The following is a 17,397-nucleotide window of genomic DNA, read 5'->3' as shown; positions in this document are numbered from 1 at the left end:
AAAGACTTAAAATTAAAGATAATTTTCAGAGGATTGGATTGGAGACATATAAAAGTTGAAAGATTGTATCAGTAGCAGACCTACACTCTAAGAAATACTAAAGAAAATTCTTTAGCAAAAAGAAAAATGACACTAGATAAAAATATGTATCTATACAAATGAATAAAGATAAAAATGTGCATCTCCATACAGAAATGTGGTAAATATATAAGACTTAAAAAATATATTGAAATCTTTTAAAAAGACATTGACCTTTTAAAGAAAAATAACATTGCATTGTGCATTATATAAATTAGGTATGAGTAAAATATGATAACATAAAGCCTGAAGCAGCAAACAGAAGTATATTATCCTAAGATTCTTATATGTGAAGTGATAAATATTACTTGAAAGGAAACTGTGTAAATTAAAGACTGGTACATGAATATTTATAGCAACTTATGAACAGTAGCCAAAAACTAAAGCCAATCCAAATGTCTATCACAAGATGAATGGATAAGCACAAACCAGGGGTATATGTGGGGGTCTTTAAAAAATTCTTGGTAAATGTATGTTATGAAAAATGAACAGATTTCAAACTGTTCTGCACAAAAATAAATTTATCTTTCAATTTCTCTTTCCTACAGACTTTTTGAAGTACCCTTATATTCATGTAACAGAATATTCTCTGCAATAAAAAGAAACTATTTGTTGACACACATAACAAAATAGGTGAATCACAAAATAATTATACTGAGGGATAGAAGTCAGGCCAATAAAGGTGTAATACTATATGATCACATTTATATAAAGCTCTAGAAAATACAAACTAATCTATGGTGACAGAAAACAGATCAGTGGTTCCCTGGGGGTAGGATGGGATCAAAGTTCCAAAGAAACTTTTTGAATTGATGGATATCTTGATTATGGTGATGTTTTCACAGGTATGTGTATGTGTATCAAAATTCATGGAACCGTACACATTAAATATGTAAAATATATTGTATGTGAATCATTCATTCATAAAATTGCTTACGAAACAATTTTGGACTTAAATTTAGGTTAAGAACCAAAAATATTTAGATCCAATGTTCTGGTACCATAAAGGAAAAAGTAAACAGGTATTTTAGAGAAAGTCTATAACAAAGAGAATATTAATGATGTTTTAAGGGTAAGAATGGATCACAGAGACCAATAAAGCGAATATTTTCTTATTAGAGATAAAGGAACCAAAGTCCCAGAGAGGCTTAGTGACTTGACCACTTATAGCTACAGTGAACTTAAGATCCACAAACTCAGAGATTATTTTATTGAGGTTATCACTGTATCCCAACACCTAGTACAGAGCCTGTGGCAAGCAGGAGCTCAATAAATATTTGTTGACTAATTTTTTCATAGAAAAGAAAGGTACAATGAAAGATAAAGAGGAAAAATTTCTCCTTGTTTTTGATTTCTAATCTCTATAATACAGATTACAGAATTAAGAAGTACCTTGAATATCATAAGTGTAAGAAAATAAATTCTATTCTGCATCTTTAACTTACTAGATTTCAATTATAATATACTTCAAAATTTCTAACTCATATTACCAATTCTTAAATAAGCAGAAAAATTAATAGAAAATACTCAATTCATGCAGACTAGTGACCTTTTAAAATTAAAACAAAATTTAAGGAAAAAAGCTTACCAAAAATTTCTCCATTTTTGGCATATTCGGTCACAAGGTACAACATACTTTTGGTCTCCATTACCTATGGATAAGTAATTCCACATTAGTCTGACAGGAAATGGTTGAAATTTATCACAACAGTCTATGAGACTACCTCTATTAAAACTAATAAAACAATCAAGAGTTATGAACAACTCAGAAACTGTTGATGAGTCTGTAAGTCTGACAGTACCCTTGTATTAGCACTTTCGTGGAAAAGCTGGACTCTTGCTCTGCTACATGTGGTCCATGGTACAGCAAGAGCAGCACTGCCCAGAAGCCTGTCAGAAATGGAGACTTGCAGGTCCAGTCCCTAGACGTGCTGAACTAAAATTTGCATTTTAACAAATGCAGGTGACTTTTTAGGTACCTTAAAGTTTGGGAAGTATTAATACAGCTAACAGGAGTTCTGAAGATCAATTTTTTCAAACCTCTTCTCCGCCTTTCCTAGTCTTGTTTTTATCATGGTAGACCCTGATTAGTAAAAGAATAATAAAACAGAAGAACTTAGTTTATCTGGGCTGTAGCCTAGCTAATCAAGCACATTGTGATATTTCTCCTAGTACACTTCAATACTGTTACAAAGTGCTATAATTTGAAAACATTCAAAAGCTTCTGTTCCATAGCTCTACTGTCATATACTTTTATTTCAGTTTTTCTGAAACTTTTTCCAGTTTCAGAAAGAAGTATTATTGTCACCAATTTAATTTTTCAAACGATACTGATTTAGACATTTGTTTAGAAAGGAACCACATTTTTAGATTCAAGGAGTGATTTTTAGACTACTTCTCTTTCAACTGTTAGGCTGAAAACTAATTCTGTTCTAAAATGTAGGTTTTGGGGGCTGGTGTTTGGTGCAGTAGTAAAGATGTCAGTTGGAATGCCTGCATCCCCTACCAGAGTGCCTGGGTTCAAGTTGCTGTCCTTTTCTCAATTCCAGCTTCCTGAAAATGCACAACCTGAGAGGCAGCAGGCGATGGCTCAAGTACTAATCCTCAAGAGATGCAGACTGAATTCTTGGATCCTGACTTCAGCCTTGCCCAAATCCAGTTGTTGCAGGTATTTTGGGGGGAATGAAATAGCAGTTGCAAGATTTATCTCTCTCTTTTCAAATAAAATAAACATAAATAAATGAAACAGAGGTTTGGGGACTATTCCCCATCAGGCCCAAAACTAAGAGCTACCTGCAATATGGGCATAAACAAATCAAACAATTACTCAACCATAACCAATTATTTAGTTCAAATAAAGAGAATTATCATATGAATCATGGTACTTTCATCCTCGGTTTAGCTTATGGTTCATCAGAGACTTCTAAGAATATGGTTAGTTTCTTTAGAAACATCTTCTTTAGAAATAATATCTATTATAAGGCTTAAAGGAGAAATGCTCTGATAAAATCTGACATAAGAGGCCTCTGCAGTTTTAGAATTTTTGAAATGTTTGAGTGGCACATCTTAGCTTCTTATTTTTAGGAGACATATCACAAGACAATGGTCTTCACATTTTCTAAGATTTGTTAATTTACTTGAAAGGCACAGTTACAGAGAGAGACACAGACACAGACACACACACAGACACACACACAGACATCTCTCATCCACTGCTTCACTCTCCAGAGGGCTGCAACAACCAGGGCTGGGCCAGGCCAGAGCCAGGAGCCTGGAACTGCATCTAGGGCCTCCCACATGGGTGAAGGGGCCAAGTACTTGGGCCACCTTCTGCTGCTTTCTCAGGAGCATTAGCGGGAAGCTAGATGGGAAGTAGACCAGCCAGGACTTGAACCTGCACTCATATGTGGATATCATGTTGCAGGCGGCTTAACCTGCTGTGCTACAATGTCAGCCCCAGTCTTCACATTTTTTTAACAAAAGTTGTTTTGTCAAATATATGTATGTATGTAGGCATGTGCACATGTATTTGTGTGCATATGTGTATATATATATCTATACACATACACAGACACATTTATATATACAGATATATATATACAGACATAAATACTCATGCTTCACTGTATAAATTTATTATATACATTATAAAGTACATTTAAGAAGACAAATATAAACAGAAATAGAAGTTCTAATATTTTCGTCTTACATTCCTAAGGACAATTATGCTAACCCATTTAAGTGCTTGTAGTGGTAGGATAAGGAAAAAAGGTCTTGATTTGTAAGCTATTTCTATGGTGTAAATACTACTCTCATTGCAGGTTTTAACTTATTAATGTAATGTTAATCAGTTCTCAAAATTTAAAATTTACAACCATTCCCACAAGCCTATACAGGTTGGGTTTAGCATACCATGGTGTGCACACCATATTTTGGAGATCAAAGTCACAGACCAACATACTGTAACATTTCAGCTTAAAAGCAGTTTCAAAAAGAAAAGTTCTTCATATTAATGAATAGAAAATGTTTAAATGTTTTATATTATTCTTAAATATGAATTGTTCTTGAAAAGTCTTTATCTGATAAAACAGTACAATTTTTAAATAAGCAAAACTCAAATTCATCAGGTTTAAGCCAGGTATAATAAATGCACAACTGCAGACTTTTAAAATAAATAACTGGCAGTCTGAGAGACAACTTAAAATAAAGCTACAGATTAGTTTCTGATTTCTGAACTTTATAACTTAAAGATAATACAAACAAATGGATATACCCAGCTGAACAGAAGCACATATTTACTTTCACAGATAAGAGAAATAACAGAAAAGGAAAAATCACAATACAAAACAGAACTGAGAAAGCATGAAGAGGAGGAATGTGGCGTCATACCTGATACAGTTTGATTATGTGAGGGTGGTCTAACAATTTCATTATTTGTACTTCTCGGTAGATTTTCTCAAGGTTCACTGCATCCAGCTGAGATTTATCTATTATCTTTATTGCCACCTGCATCCCAGAACACAAGTAAATACAATTAGTATACCTCAGCTAATCTTTTCCAGTTAAGATCCTTTAAATAAAGGACATTTGAGATTTTGCCTGTAGGTTCCCATGACAATGAAAGCTAGTTTAAATTCAATGCTCTTTCATTCATTTATTCAACAAATATTTCTTACATGTCTACCATCTGGAAGGTGCTATTGATTTTGTCTGACAGTATCCTTACCGTGCTATGAAGCATAACTATGCAAAGTTACTTTAATAAAACATTTTTCTCTTTCAGTACAACTGCAATGCCCTTTTTACTCCATGTATAAAATGAAGACAGCCCTAGCTGTTTCAACTAGTTATCATCCCAAAGTATAAAGTACGTAAAAACCAATGATCAGTCCAGTAGACAAGAGTTCAAAAGTTCAGAAGACAGTTTCTGTTGTACTAGAAATACCAAGTGATAGATTCCAAAGCATATAGATATACCTTTCTGGGAAAAATATCTAAGTATTAAAACTCATCTACATGAGGGGCCGACACTGTGGCGTAGCAGGTAAAGTTGCCACCTGCAGTGCTGGCATCCCATATGGGTTGCTCCGAGTCCCGGATGCTCCACTTCCAATCCAGCTCTCTGCTATGGCCAGGGAAAGCAGTACAAGAAAGCCCAAGTCCTTGGGCCCCTGCACCCATGTGGGAGACCAGGAAGAAGCTCTTGGCTCCTGGCTTTGGATCAGCACAGCTCCGGCCATTGCGGCCAATTGTGGAGTAAACCAGTGGATGCAAGACCTCTCTTTCTCTCTGCCTCTTCTTTTTTTTTTTTAATTTATTTTTTATTTTTTTTGACAGGCAGAGTGGACAGTGAGAGAGAGAGACAGAGAGAAAGGTCTTCCTTTGCCGTTGGTTCACCCTCCAATGGCCGCCGCGGCCGGCGCGCTGCGGCTGGCGCACCGCGCTGATCCGATGGCAGGAGCCAGGAGCCAGGTGCTTTTCCTGGTCTCCCATGGGGTGCAGGGCCCAAGCACCTGGGCCATCCTCCACTGCACTCCCTGGCCACAGCAGAGAGCTGGCCTGGAAGAGGGGCAACCGGGACAGAATCCGGCGCCCCGACCGGGACTAGAACCCAGTGTGCCGGCGCCGCTAGGCGGAGGATTAGCCTAGTGAGCCGCGGCGCCGGCCTTCTCTCTGCCTCCTCTTCTCTCTCTCTCTGTAACTCTGACTTCCAAATAAATAAATAAAATCTTTTAAAAAAGTCATCTACATGAAAAAAAAATTAAACTTTGCTTTAAAAATCAAGGTAAAAATGCTAGGAATTACACTAAACTTTTTCTAAAAAGAATCTCATTTCAGAAAATGTGGCCTCATTCTGTCATAGCCAGACAGGAACTCAAACAATCTCAAGGTTGATGATTTGAAGAAACTATATTTTAAGGGGAATGACTGGGTAGTCAGAAATCAACAACTGGCCACTTTTTATGCCATGTACGTAGAAGAGTTAATTTAAAAAAAAAAAAACACCAGTAGATATTTGGTTAGCAATTAAGGCATTCTAAACTAAATAAAAATTTCAGGTAATGTTTAAAACCATCCAAATTTAATACTAGTATGCTTCGAAGACTTCCCATGCTATCAAAAATTATTCTTAACATAATATAGTCACATGTTGTTACTTCAGGATAACTTTTAATAACAGCTCTTGCATGTGCCATAATAGTTAAATACTCCCAAAAGGTATCCAGGAAAACAGGACTCAACTTGTGATTTCATTTAATTTCCTCTGTCTCCTGTTCACACAATTAGCTTTTTCCTTCTCTGTCCTTTGCTGTTATCCTCTAAAACTCTACGGTGGTTATTTCTTCCCTTTCTCTATTTCTAATTTACTGTCCAATCAGCTTGTTTCCTGATTTAATTGAAACCCACAGAACAATCCAAGCTTCCCAGAGGAAATCAGACTACTAAACATAATGTGTAAAATTAAATTTATCGCCTAAGAAAAGGGGTGGCTCCTCTAGCCAGTGAGGCACACAGGCTCTGTAGCAGCTATTTTCATTATGTTTGGTAGGGTTTTATTTATTACCACAATAAAAATATTCTAGAAAGTAAAAGGTTTTAAACTTCAACAGCCAGATAAGCAGACTTGATTAATATTGTACAGATATATTACTGGACCTCCTCAAACCTAAACACACTTAAAGAGATCCATCTCTCCTCAAATAAAAGTAAAGTAGAATCCAGTATTATCAGTTACTTTAGGTAACTCTTGGTAAAAGCTGCCAGATGAAAGGATAAACATACACTTGAATTTCCTCAACATTCCTTAGGAATGTAACCTGCAGTTTCAGAGACATGCGCATTTTGAACAAAATGTCTTGCCTAACAATTTCTATAAAGAGTCTAGATATCAGCACCTCTCCCAAACTTTTATAATGAGGTAGGTCATAGCTATCTAATAAGTGAGTTGGAGAAGAATTGTGGTTTTTTTTTTTTTATAGTTTTGTCCATTTCTTTTTTTTTAAACTTTTATTTAATGAATATAGATTTCCAAAGTACAGCTTATGGATTACAATGGCTTCCCCCCCCCATAACGTCCCTCCCACCCGCAACCCTCCCCTTTCCCACTCCCTCTCCCCTTCCATTCACATCATGATTCATTTTCATTTCTCTTTATATACAGATCAGTTTAGCATACATTAAGTAAAGATTTCAACAGTTTGCTCCCACACAGAAACACAAAGTGAAAAATACTGTTTGAGTACAAGTTATAGCATTAAATCTCAATGTACAGCACACTAAGGACAAAGATCCTACATGAGGAGTAAGTGCACAGTGACTCCTGTTGTTGACTTAACAAATTGACACTCTTGTTTATGGCATCAGTAATCAACCTAGGCTCTTGTCATGAGCTGCCAAGGCTATGGAAGCCCCCTGAGTTCACTGACTCTGATCATTTTTAGACAAGGCCATGGTCAAAGTGGAAGTTCTCTCCTCCCTTCAGAGAAAGGTACCTCCTTCTTTGATGACCCGTTCTTTCCACTGGGATCTCACTCTGAGGAGATCTTTCATTTAGTTGTTTTTTTTTTTTTTTTTCCCCCAGAGTGTCTTGGCTTTCCATGCCTGAAATACTCTCATGGGCTTTTCAGCCGGATCCGCATGCCTTAAGGGCTGATTCTGAGGCCAGAGTGCTGTTTAGGACATTTGCCATTCTATGGGTCTGCTGTGTATCTCACTTCCCATGTTGGATCATTCTCTCCCTTTTTTATTCTATCAGCTAGTATTTGCAGACACTATTCTTGTTTATGTGATCCCTTTGGTTCTTAGTCCTATCATTATGATCAATTGTGAACAGAAATTGATCACTGGGACCAGTGAGATGGCATTGGTACATGCCACCTTGATGGGATTGAATTGGAATCCCCTGGTATGTTTCTAACTCTACTGTTTGAGGTAAGTCAGCTTGAGCATGTCCCGAATTGCACATCTCTTCCCTCTCTTATTCCCACTCTTATATTTAACAGTGATCACTTTTCAGTTAAGTTTCAGCACTTAAGAATTGTGTATTGATTACAGTATTCAATCAAAAGTATTAAGTAGAACAAACAAAAAAAAATACTAAGAGGGATAACATATCATCTCAGCATGATTACCAGCTTCAGAAAACTTTGTGCTGTATATGTCTTAGGTACCATACTTAATGTTAAAGAAAAAGCTTAGATACTAGGTATCAATTAAATCAAGGCATTAACCAGAGATATCATCTCTTTTTTGGAACCTTGGCTTGAAGAATAAAAAGTGAAAAATACATAAATTATCTAATTAAATCTTAAAATAAAAATTATAAACTGCTTAATTTTACTAACCAAAAAAATTATAAGAGATGAGTAGTTTTCTCTTCGATTTTATTTTGGGTCGCTCTCTTTGTACAACCATGAACATAGGTATTTTCGTCTTTACATTGTTACTTCTATTTGTAAATCTGCTAAAGAGGATTATGCTTCTCTAAAGAAAAAACAGAGTGCATGTCAGTAAGTTCCTTTTATTTTTTATTTTTATTTATTTAAAAATATATTTATTTATTTGAAATGCAGAGTTACAAAGAGAGGGAGAGATCTTCTATCCACTGGTTCAGTCCCCAAATGTGTTGCAACAGCTGGGGCTGGGCCAGGCAGAAGCCAGGAGCCAGGAGCCAGGAGCCAGGAGCCAGGAGCCAGGAGCCAGGAGCTTCATCTGGGTCTCCCATAATGGGTGGCAGGGGCCCAATTACTGGGGCCATCTTCTACCACCTTCCAAGGCCATTAGTAGGGAGCTGGATTGGAAGTGGAGCAGCCGGACATGAGCCAGTGTTAATATGGGATGCTGGTGTTGCAGACAGAGACTCACCCACTTGTACCACAATGCCAGCCCTAGTATGTTCCTTTTAATAGCTAGAGATGTCACTCTAATAACAAGCAGCCCCCAAAACATGTAACAACTTAAGCTGAACAGAAGTTTATTTCTTGTTCTGGTAGAACTGCATGGGTGAGGTTAGCGAGCATGTGAGTTTCAAGGAGGCTTCACTATTTTTAATGTGTGGCTTCCACAGTTACTCTGAAGGCTGTCTCTATTTGGCCAAAAAAGGGAAGAAAGCTCACAGGGGCCCTCATGCAAGCTTTTTATGGGCCAGGTCTGGAAGTGGAGCACATTATTTCTGCTCATCCCATTAGTTAGAACTCAATCACATGACCACCCCTAAATGCAAGGGAGGTGCAATGATGGTAGAGCTGCAGGCCCAGAAAGAAGAGTAAACAACGAATTTTTCGTGATTCCACTAGTAGTTGCTGCCACACTCAATGAAGTTCTTTAATAAGTACTTAGAAATATAATAGTAACAACGATGCCTTTCACAGCTGTACAGCACTTTTTAATTTTACAAGATACTTTACTGTATTTTATCTCATATTTCTCAATTTTGTGAAGTTAATGGAACAAGCAGCTGATGAAAATGTGATTCAAAAGATGTCACATAATCTACAAAGGTCCTAAAGTTTAGAAGAAATAACCCTAGGCCTTCTACCTTCACATTCAATCTTCTCACCATTTCAAACGGTCAGTCACACAGTTACTGAGCAACTGAAATCATGCCTCGGACACAAAAACTAAAGAGATCTGATTCCTACCTTCAAGAAACTTAGGTCTGTGAGCAACAAGATGAACAAATAACCCATATTGTGGCATTCCCTCGGGGTGCACTTTTAAAAGTCCCAAACTTAGAAAAACACTGTGTTCCAATAGTTTATTTTAGAGATAAACTACATTTCTGGGAACTTACTCTTTGCACCCCTTTTCCTAGTTAGTTCTGCATGTAGTACCAAGGACAAAATGTGTATGGTTACAAGAAATTCAAGAAGGCCAAGAAAAAGACTCTGTAAACTCAAGGATCTCTTTTTAGTTGTTCATCCAAATGATCCAAACTCTAATTTTTAATCATGCATAATCTTTAAAATAAACTCATCAGCGGATTTATAGGGCAACAGAAAAATGAATACTCCTCTTAAGGGCAAATGGAAGGTTTCCTCTGTAACCCTGGGGAGAACAGAGGATAAATCAGAATGACCACTATCACACTAAATCCCACGTGAAGTAGCAACATTGAGTTATCCCAAGCAATGCTCGGGAAAATGTGAATTTAAAACAACAAAATGCCATTTTCACTTAAAAATTTACAGATATTTAAAAATAAATACCTTGTAAACTAGGCATCAATAAAACCATCACTTTTATAAGGCTGCTGGTAGCAATATAAAATATGCAATCATTTTTCTGTAAAGCAATTTGTTAGTCTTTAAGAACCCTAAAATTTACCCCATTTGGCCTAAAGATTCTACTTCTGAAAAATCTTAAGGATATTATCTGAAATAATGACAAAAATTCAAGAAAATATTTTCAGTACTTATTTATAATACTAAAAATAGAAATAATTGGGAAATAATTACATGAATTTGGTTAAGATTATATGATGAATATTATAATAGCAATTAAATGGCTCCTTTTAATAATGGGAAAATGCTTAAAACTAAAATATTAAATAGAAAATCAGGGTACCAGTGACATCTCAACACGAAGTATACAGAGAAAAAGACCAGGAAAAATGAGACTCAAATATGACAGAAAATTATCAGTGAATGAAAAGATCGGATTATTTCCTGCTTTCTACTTTTTGGTGCAATTGTTCTTCAATAAGCAAATATTTTCTCGTAAGAGAAATAAGAGACACTAATTTATCATATATGCTATTTTCTCTACCTATGAAATATTAGTCATTTTCATTTTCTTGTTTTCTAAATTCTATAGAACATAGTTTATTTTTTAAGATTTAAATATCAGTTAAAACCAAATGCATAGAAATGGTCCCAATAATGTTAGGTGAAAACAATAAATATGAATGTAGCAACTACATAAAACACAAATGTGGAAGAACAAAAAAATTAAAGAGTAGAAATGAAAACTATGGGAGCCGGCACTGTGGTGCAGTGGATAAAGGCATGAAGGCATCACCTACAACACCAGCATCCTATCTGGGCGCCGGTTCAAGTCTGATATCCACTTCCAATCCAGTTCCCTGCTTATGGCCTCAGAAAGCAGCAGATAGCCCAAGTACCTGAGCCCCTCCTCCCACATAGGAAACACAGAGTTCTTGACTTCTGGATTTGGCCTCAACCTGCCTTGGCTGTTGTAGCCACTTGGGGAGTGAACATGCAGATGGAAGTGCACTCTACCCCCTGCCCATGTAACTGCCTTTCTTTTTTTCTTTTTTTTTTTTTTAAAGGCAGAGTGGATAGTGAGAGAGAGAGAGAGACAGAGAGAAAGGTCTTCCTTTGCCGTTGGTTCACCCTCCAATGGTTTTGCCATTGGTTCACCCTCCAATGGCCGCTGCGGCCGGCACGCTGCAGCGGGCGCACTGCGCTGATCCGAAGCCAGGAGCCAGGTGCTTCTCCTGGCCTCCCATGGTGTGTAGGGCCCAAGCACTTGGGCCATCCTGCACTGCACTCCCAGGCCACAGCAGAGAGCTGGCCTAGAAGAGGGGCAACCGGGACAGAATTGGGCACCCCGACCGGGACTAGAACCTGGTGTGCCCGCGCTGCTAGGCAGAGGATTAGCTTATTGAGCCGTGGCGCCGGCCATCAATAAATAAATCTCAAAAAAAAAAAAAAAAAAATGATGTGGCCGGCGCTGTGGTATCACAGGTAAAGCCACCACCTGCAGTGCCAACATCCCATATGGGCACTGGTTCAAGTCCCAGATGTCCCTCTCCCAGTCCAGCTCTCTGCTATGGCCAGAGAAAGCAGTAGAACGTGGCTTACGACCCTGGGCACCTGCACCCACGTGGGAGACCTGGAAGAAGCTCCTGGCTCCTGGCTTTGGATCATCAGAGCTCGTGCCATTGAAGCCAACTGGGGAGTGAACCAGCGGATGGAAGACCTCTCTCTCTCTCTCTGCCTCTCCTCTTTAGGTAATTCTTTCAAATAAATAAATAAATCTTTTTTAAAAAATGAAAACTGTGTTAAACTGATGAGTAAGAAGATTTTAATTTTCAAATTTTAATTAAACTTAGCTTTGACTTTATAAGGAAGTCACACAATAAGAACTATTCTGACAACAAATCAGGAGGGATTAGTATGTGCTTACTGTCTTAGCATTATTTCCTACTAATATACCAGTTCTTACACTGCCTTTCCGAATAACCAAATAGCACTATCCTTACCAAACAACTAAATGTTTGAAATTAAATACACAGACTTTCAAGTTTATGTAGTTCTCCAATTTATGATGGTTCAATTGTGCTTTTTTGACTTAAAGATGATGCAAAAGTATACAGCCATATTTTGAATTTAGGCAGGGAAGAAAAGCTAAATTTTGATCTTTCCCTGGGTTAGCTTTTCTTCCCTGAGGATTGACTACCATTATCTATGATATTGTGAATATGCAGACCAGGAGGATCACCACCAACCAGTTACTTCAGAGGAAACAAATGGTCATGAATGTTCTTCACCCTGGAAAGGTAACAGTCCCTAAGAAATTTGGGGAAAATCAGTCAAAATGTATAAGACCACAACAGATGTTATCTTTGTGTTTAGATCAGAACTCATTTTGGTGGTAGCAGGACAACTGGCTTTGGCATGATTTACAATTCCTGGGGTTATGCAAAGAAAAATGAACCCAAACATAGATTTGCAGGACATGTCTATATAAGAAGAAAAAGACCCCAAGAAAATACTGAACGGAGCATAAGAACAGGATGAAAAAGCCAGAGGGGCTGCAAAGGCCAGTGTTGGTACTGGCAAAAAGCAGGTATACAAGATTTTGGAATGACTAACTGCAAGGATTATATGAATTTTTTATAAGAGAGTTAATAAACTATACAAACATTCATATAAAATTGCATAACAAACTAGCCAAAGGAGTGGAAATAAATAAAAGAAAGTATAAGCATTTTTTATCAATGCAAAAAAACTAGTAAATTCAAAAACCCAGAACAGAATACTGCTTTCCCCTATTAAACAGGCAGACTTAAGTAGTAATATTCCTGGTGAATATGCAGTCTTCCTGGTAAAAATTAACAGATACTTTTCTGGAGGGTAATTTGGTGTCTTACATCATTGATGTGATGTATGTTAGTCCCTGACCCAAGAATGTCACTGCTATGGAATTTCCCCAAGGAAACACGCAGATGTGCACAAAGATGTAAGTAGAGGAATGTCTTCTGAAACATCATGTTACAGAGACAGCAAGAGAGAGAAATAAACTGAATGTTCATTAGTAAGAAACTGATTAAATACAATATGGATGGTTACATTCAAGAATACTATTTAACTATGCTTTACACATGGGAAACTGGAAGAATGTTGAAAACATGTTAAGTAAAAAACATCATGTATATAAATAATATCAATTTTATCACACATATATTTTATAACAAACAGAAAATGAATAACAAACAGAAAATGAGCCAAATATCAACAGTGGCTATCCCTGGGTCTGAAAAGTGAAAGTAAGATGTTAATTTTCTTCTTTGCTCTTTTCAACAAGGTCTACAGTGAACATTCACAACTTCTGTAACTGGGGAAAACCACAATGAACTTGCAGCTTTGTTTCCCAGTGTAATTCACCCAAGATTCAGTTCTTAAACTATTTATTTTTAAAATGTTTTTAAAAGGGGCCAGTGCTGTGGTGCAATGGGTTAAAGACTGGGTCAAAGCCTGGGTCTCCAGTGCTGGTGCTGGTCTGAGTCCTGGCTGCTCCACTTCTGATGCAACTCCCTGCTAGTGTGCCTGGGAAAGCAACAGAGGATGGTCCAAGTGCTTAGGCCATATGGGAGAACTGGAGAAGCTCCTGGCTCCCCGCCACTGAGGCCATTTGGGGAGTGAACCAGTGGATGGAGGATCTGTCTGTCTCTACCTCTCTGTAACTCTGCCTTTTAAATAAATAAAAGTAAATCTTTCAAAAAATGTTTTTTAAAAATAGTTTCTAGGGCCAGCGGCAGGGTTCACTTGGTTAATCCTCTGCCTGTGGCGCCAGCATCCCATATGGGCACCAGGTTCTAGTCCCGGTTGCTCCTCTTCCAGTCCAGCTCTCTGCTGTGGCCTGGGAGGGCAGTGGAGGATGGCTCAAGTGCTAGCTAGGGTCCCCGCACCCGCATGGGAGACAGGAAGAAGCACCTGGCTCCTGGCTTCGGATCGGCACAGCGTCAGCCGTAGCAGCCATTTGGGAAGTGAATCAACGGAAGGAAGACCTTTCTCTCTGTCTCTCTCACTGTCTATAACTCTACCTGTCCAAAAAAAAAAAAAAAAGTTTCTAATGAAATTCCTGTTTAACTTTCAACCTTTTGGTAATCTCAAATTGGATACGTAGGCTCTTTAAAGGATGAGACGGTATTTTTATAAATGTTCTATATAAAGAAATTTCAAGAAGATAGAAAGTAGGAGAGGCACTAGGTACACTAAAGAGGAAAGATATCTTAAGGCATTTTGGAATCCAGTTGACTCCAAGGAAATGAATGTTCAATCAGCAGTGGACCATAAATCAAATATCATGTGAATCCAAGGAGAGAGGCCAGTTTCAGTTATTTCCAAAGAAATGTTTTCTTAATTGCTTGATTCTGATAGAATTTCCCTGAGGATTTAAAATCAGAACACAATAAACTCTGCTAAAGTTAAATATTTCTACAGAATATAAGAATTTACACAACTCTTTATTTTGCATGTTTATTCCCCTGCCAAAATAGAACAGATCATTTCTAACAATATTTTGAATCATTTGCCAAATATTATTTGTCTGGGGTGCCAACACACTAGAGGACAATTGTAATAAAGTATTTATATTCCATGACAAATATAATTTCTATTTTGATATATGCAATTAAAGATCACACATAGGCCAAAATATAAGTAGTGATTAAGTTATGTGATAACAAATCCTTCTGTTGCACAAAGAACAGCTGCATCTTAAAATATGAAATTTTCACAGTACAAGATTAACAGAAGACTAATGAAGAGTTTTAAAATTTTAAAACAAAATAAAAAATTCAAATGTATTAAAAATAAGTTCTCTTCAAGAAACATCATAATCTGAATATAGTCTCTTTCTCTTGTTTTTTTTCCTTGCTATAAAAATGCAATTTTGGTACTCTGGTCTAGAAAGCTTTAAAAACTACTACATTTTAAGGTGGTAAACATTTGTGCCTAAATATAAAAGCTCCAAAATGCACAAAGAAATCTCTTTAGTGAAAAAAGTAGTTTTCTCAAAGAGGCATGGTGTTGAGGAAAACTCAAGTTATCTGTGATAGAAAAGATCTGAAAATAGCTAATGATGGTTGCCTGTGAATAATGATATTATGGGTAATACTTTCCTTACCACTTATCTATATTTTTTAATTTTTTAATAATCAACATGACAGATTTGGTAATAAATATATACATATAGATCTTTAATAAAAAAGTAATATCTTCTCTGATTTACCTTCTAAGAATTTACCAGCAACTACTCTCCTCAAAAATACTTAAAATGCAGAATCACAATTATAGACACAAAAATGCTCACTGCAAATTATTTACTATATAACTGAAAACTTAAAAACTATGCAATATTCAATGATAAGGGAATCATTAAGTAAAATGAGATTCATCCACAAAGTACAACCCTATGCAGCTATTAGAAATGTTTTATAGTTTTAGAGAATAAGCAAAATTCTTAGGTTACAATGTTAAGTAAATAAAAGAATACAATTTATACATATGTATCATGTGATCCCATCTATGGAAAAATGCATTTTAAAAAGAGATTATAGAGGAAAATGCCACATTGTTAAGAATGGTTTATTGCCATTGATGGGAGGCACCATACATACACTTTCTTTGTATACTACGCTTTTCTTTATCCTTTTTATTTTCTACAGTAAGACACTGCTTCTTTAATAGGAAACAAATTTAGGGGCACAAGTAGTCTTTCTGGAATTTTACTTGAGACAAAAAATTTAGCTAGAAAGATAGTTATTTTCTGGTAAAGTATTAATAAAACAAAACACCACTTAAGGACACTCACAGAATAGCAAACTAACAACTACTACTGCCTAAAATAGTTTAATTGCCTAAATGCTATTATTCTTTTCCCATATGCTAATTCTGTAAAACTAGCTTCTCTAAATCATAAGCCACAAACCAGTACTACAAAGCTTTTATGAAATATTGTATTAAGAAGCTGAATTCTACCACCACCTGCCTTCCCTTTGTGTGTAAAATTTACATAGAGATCTAACACAGGAATAGCTGCTTCAGATGATGATGTAATTATACTTCTTGAACAACTTTTTTTTTAAGTTAGAGTTACACAGAGAAAGAAAAAAAAAAGAAGGAGAGGTGGGGGGTGGGGGGAGGTCTTCCATCTGCTGGTTCACTCCCCAATTAGCCACAATTGCTGGAGCTATGCCGATCCGAAGCCAGGAGCTTCTTCTGGGTCTCCTACGCGGGTGCAGGGGCCCAAGGACTTGGGCCATCCTCCACTGCTTTCCCAAGCCACAGCAGAGAGCTGGTGGCAGCTTTACCCAATACACCACAGCAACGACTCCTTGAGCAATGTTACTATTTGATAGAGTAGATTGGCCGGCGCCGCGGCTCACTAGGCTAATCCTCCGCCTTGTGGCGCCGGCACACCGGGTTCTAGTCCCGGTCAGGGCGCCGGATTCTGTCCCGGTTGCCCCTCTTCCAGGCCAGCTCTCTGCTGTGGCCAGGGAGTGCAGTGGAGGATGGCCCAAGTGCTTGGGCCCTGCACCCCATGGGAGACCAGGAGAAGCACCTGGCTCCTGCCTTCGGATCAGCGCAGTGCGCCGGCCGCGGCGGCCATTGGAGGGTGGACCAACGGCAAAGGAAGACCTTTCTCTCTGTCTCTCTCACTGTCCACTCTGCCTGTCAAAAAAATAAATAAATAAAAATAAAAAAAATAAAAGAGTAGATTAAAATGATGATTTTTTTTTTCCAAAAGGGAAGCAAACTTGGAACTCACAAGCTCTGCACAGCATACATTATCTCTGCGTAATACAGGACAAGGGACAGAGAAGAGCCCATCAGTAACGGAAGGCCTGACTGCCCCGACTGCACATGACACTCTGCACAGATGCTTACTCTGAAATCTGCCTCTGGACCCAACCTGGGGAAGAGGCTTCTAAGGCTTGAAACATGCAAACTTACACTGATGTTAGAGCACAGTATACAAAGATACTTTTATAAACAATAGGATTAATTGTAACAGTTTGTTGATTCTGTAATTGTTCTATTATTGTAGTATATTCAACAATGAACCTAA

At 37.4% G+C, this 17,397-nt stretch overlaps 1 protein-coding gene and 1 pseudogene across 5 annotated transcripts in view; one reads left to right on the top strand and one right to left on the bottom strand.

Moving 5' to 3' along the window:
* The window catches only part of SIK2 (salt inducible kinase 2), a 149,562-nt gene that overhangs the window by 128,379 nt on the left and 3,786 nt on the right, over window positions 1–17,397 (bottom strand). For 4 of the 5 annotated variants that reach the window (XM_002708396.5, XM_008261575.4, XM_051819608.2 and 1 more), the window contains exons 2-3: window positions 4,468–4,584; window positions 1,667–1,730 (exon numbers count right to left, since the gene is read on the bottom strand). The exons of the other annotated variant lie outside the window; for it this stretch is intronic. In XM_002708396.5, coding sequence (XP_002708442.2) covers window positions 1,667–1,730; window positions 4,468–4,584 — 181 coding nt within the window. The remainder of the gene's footprint in view (window positions 1–1,666; window positions 1,731–4,467; window positions 4,585–17,397) is intronic. 5 annotated transcript variants of the gene reach the window in all.
* On the top strand, window positions 8,492–12,912 carry LOC127484798 (small ribosomal subunit protein eS24 pseudogene; annotated as a pseudogene).

The sequence above is a fragment of the Oryctolagus cuniculus genome, chromosome 1 (assembly GCF_964237555.1).
Source record: "Oryctolagus cuniculus chromosome 1, mOryCun1.1, whole genome shotgun sequence".
NCBI classification, from domain to species: domain Eukaryota; kingdom Metazoa; phylum Chordata; class Mammalia; order Lagomorpha; family Leporidae; genus Oryctolagus; species Oryctolagus cuniculus.
The sequence above is the reverse complement of the archived record's forward strand: the minus strand, read 5'-3'. Positions and strand labels throughout refer to the sequence as shown.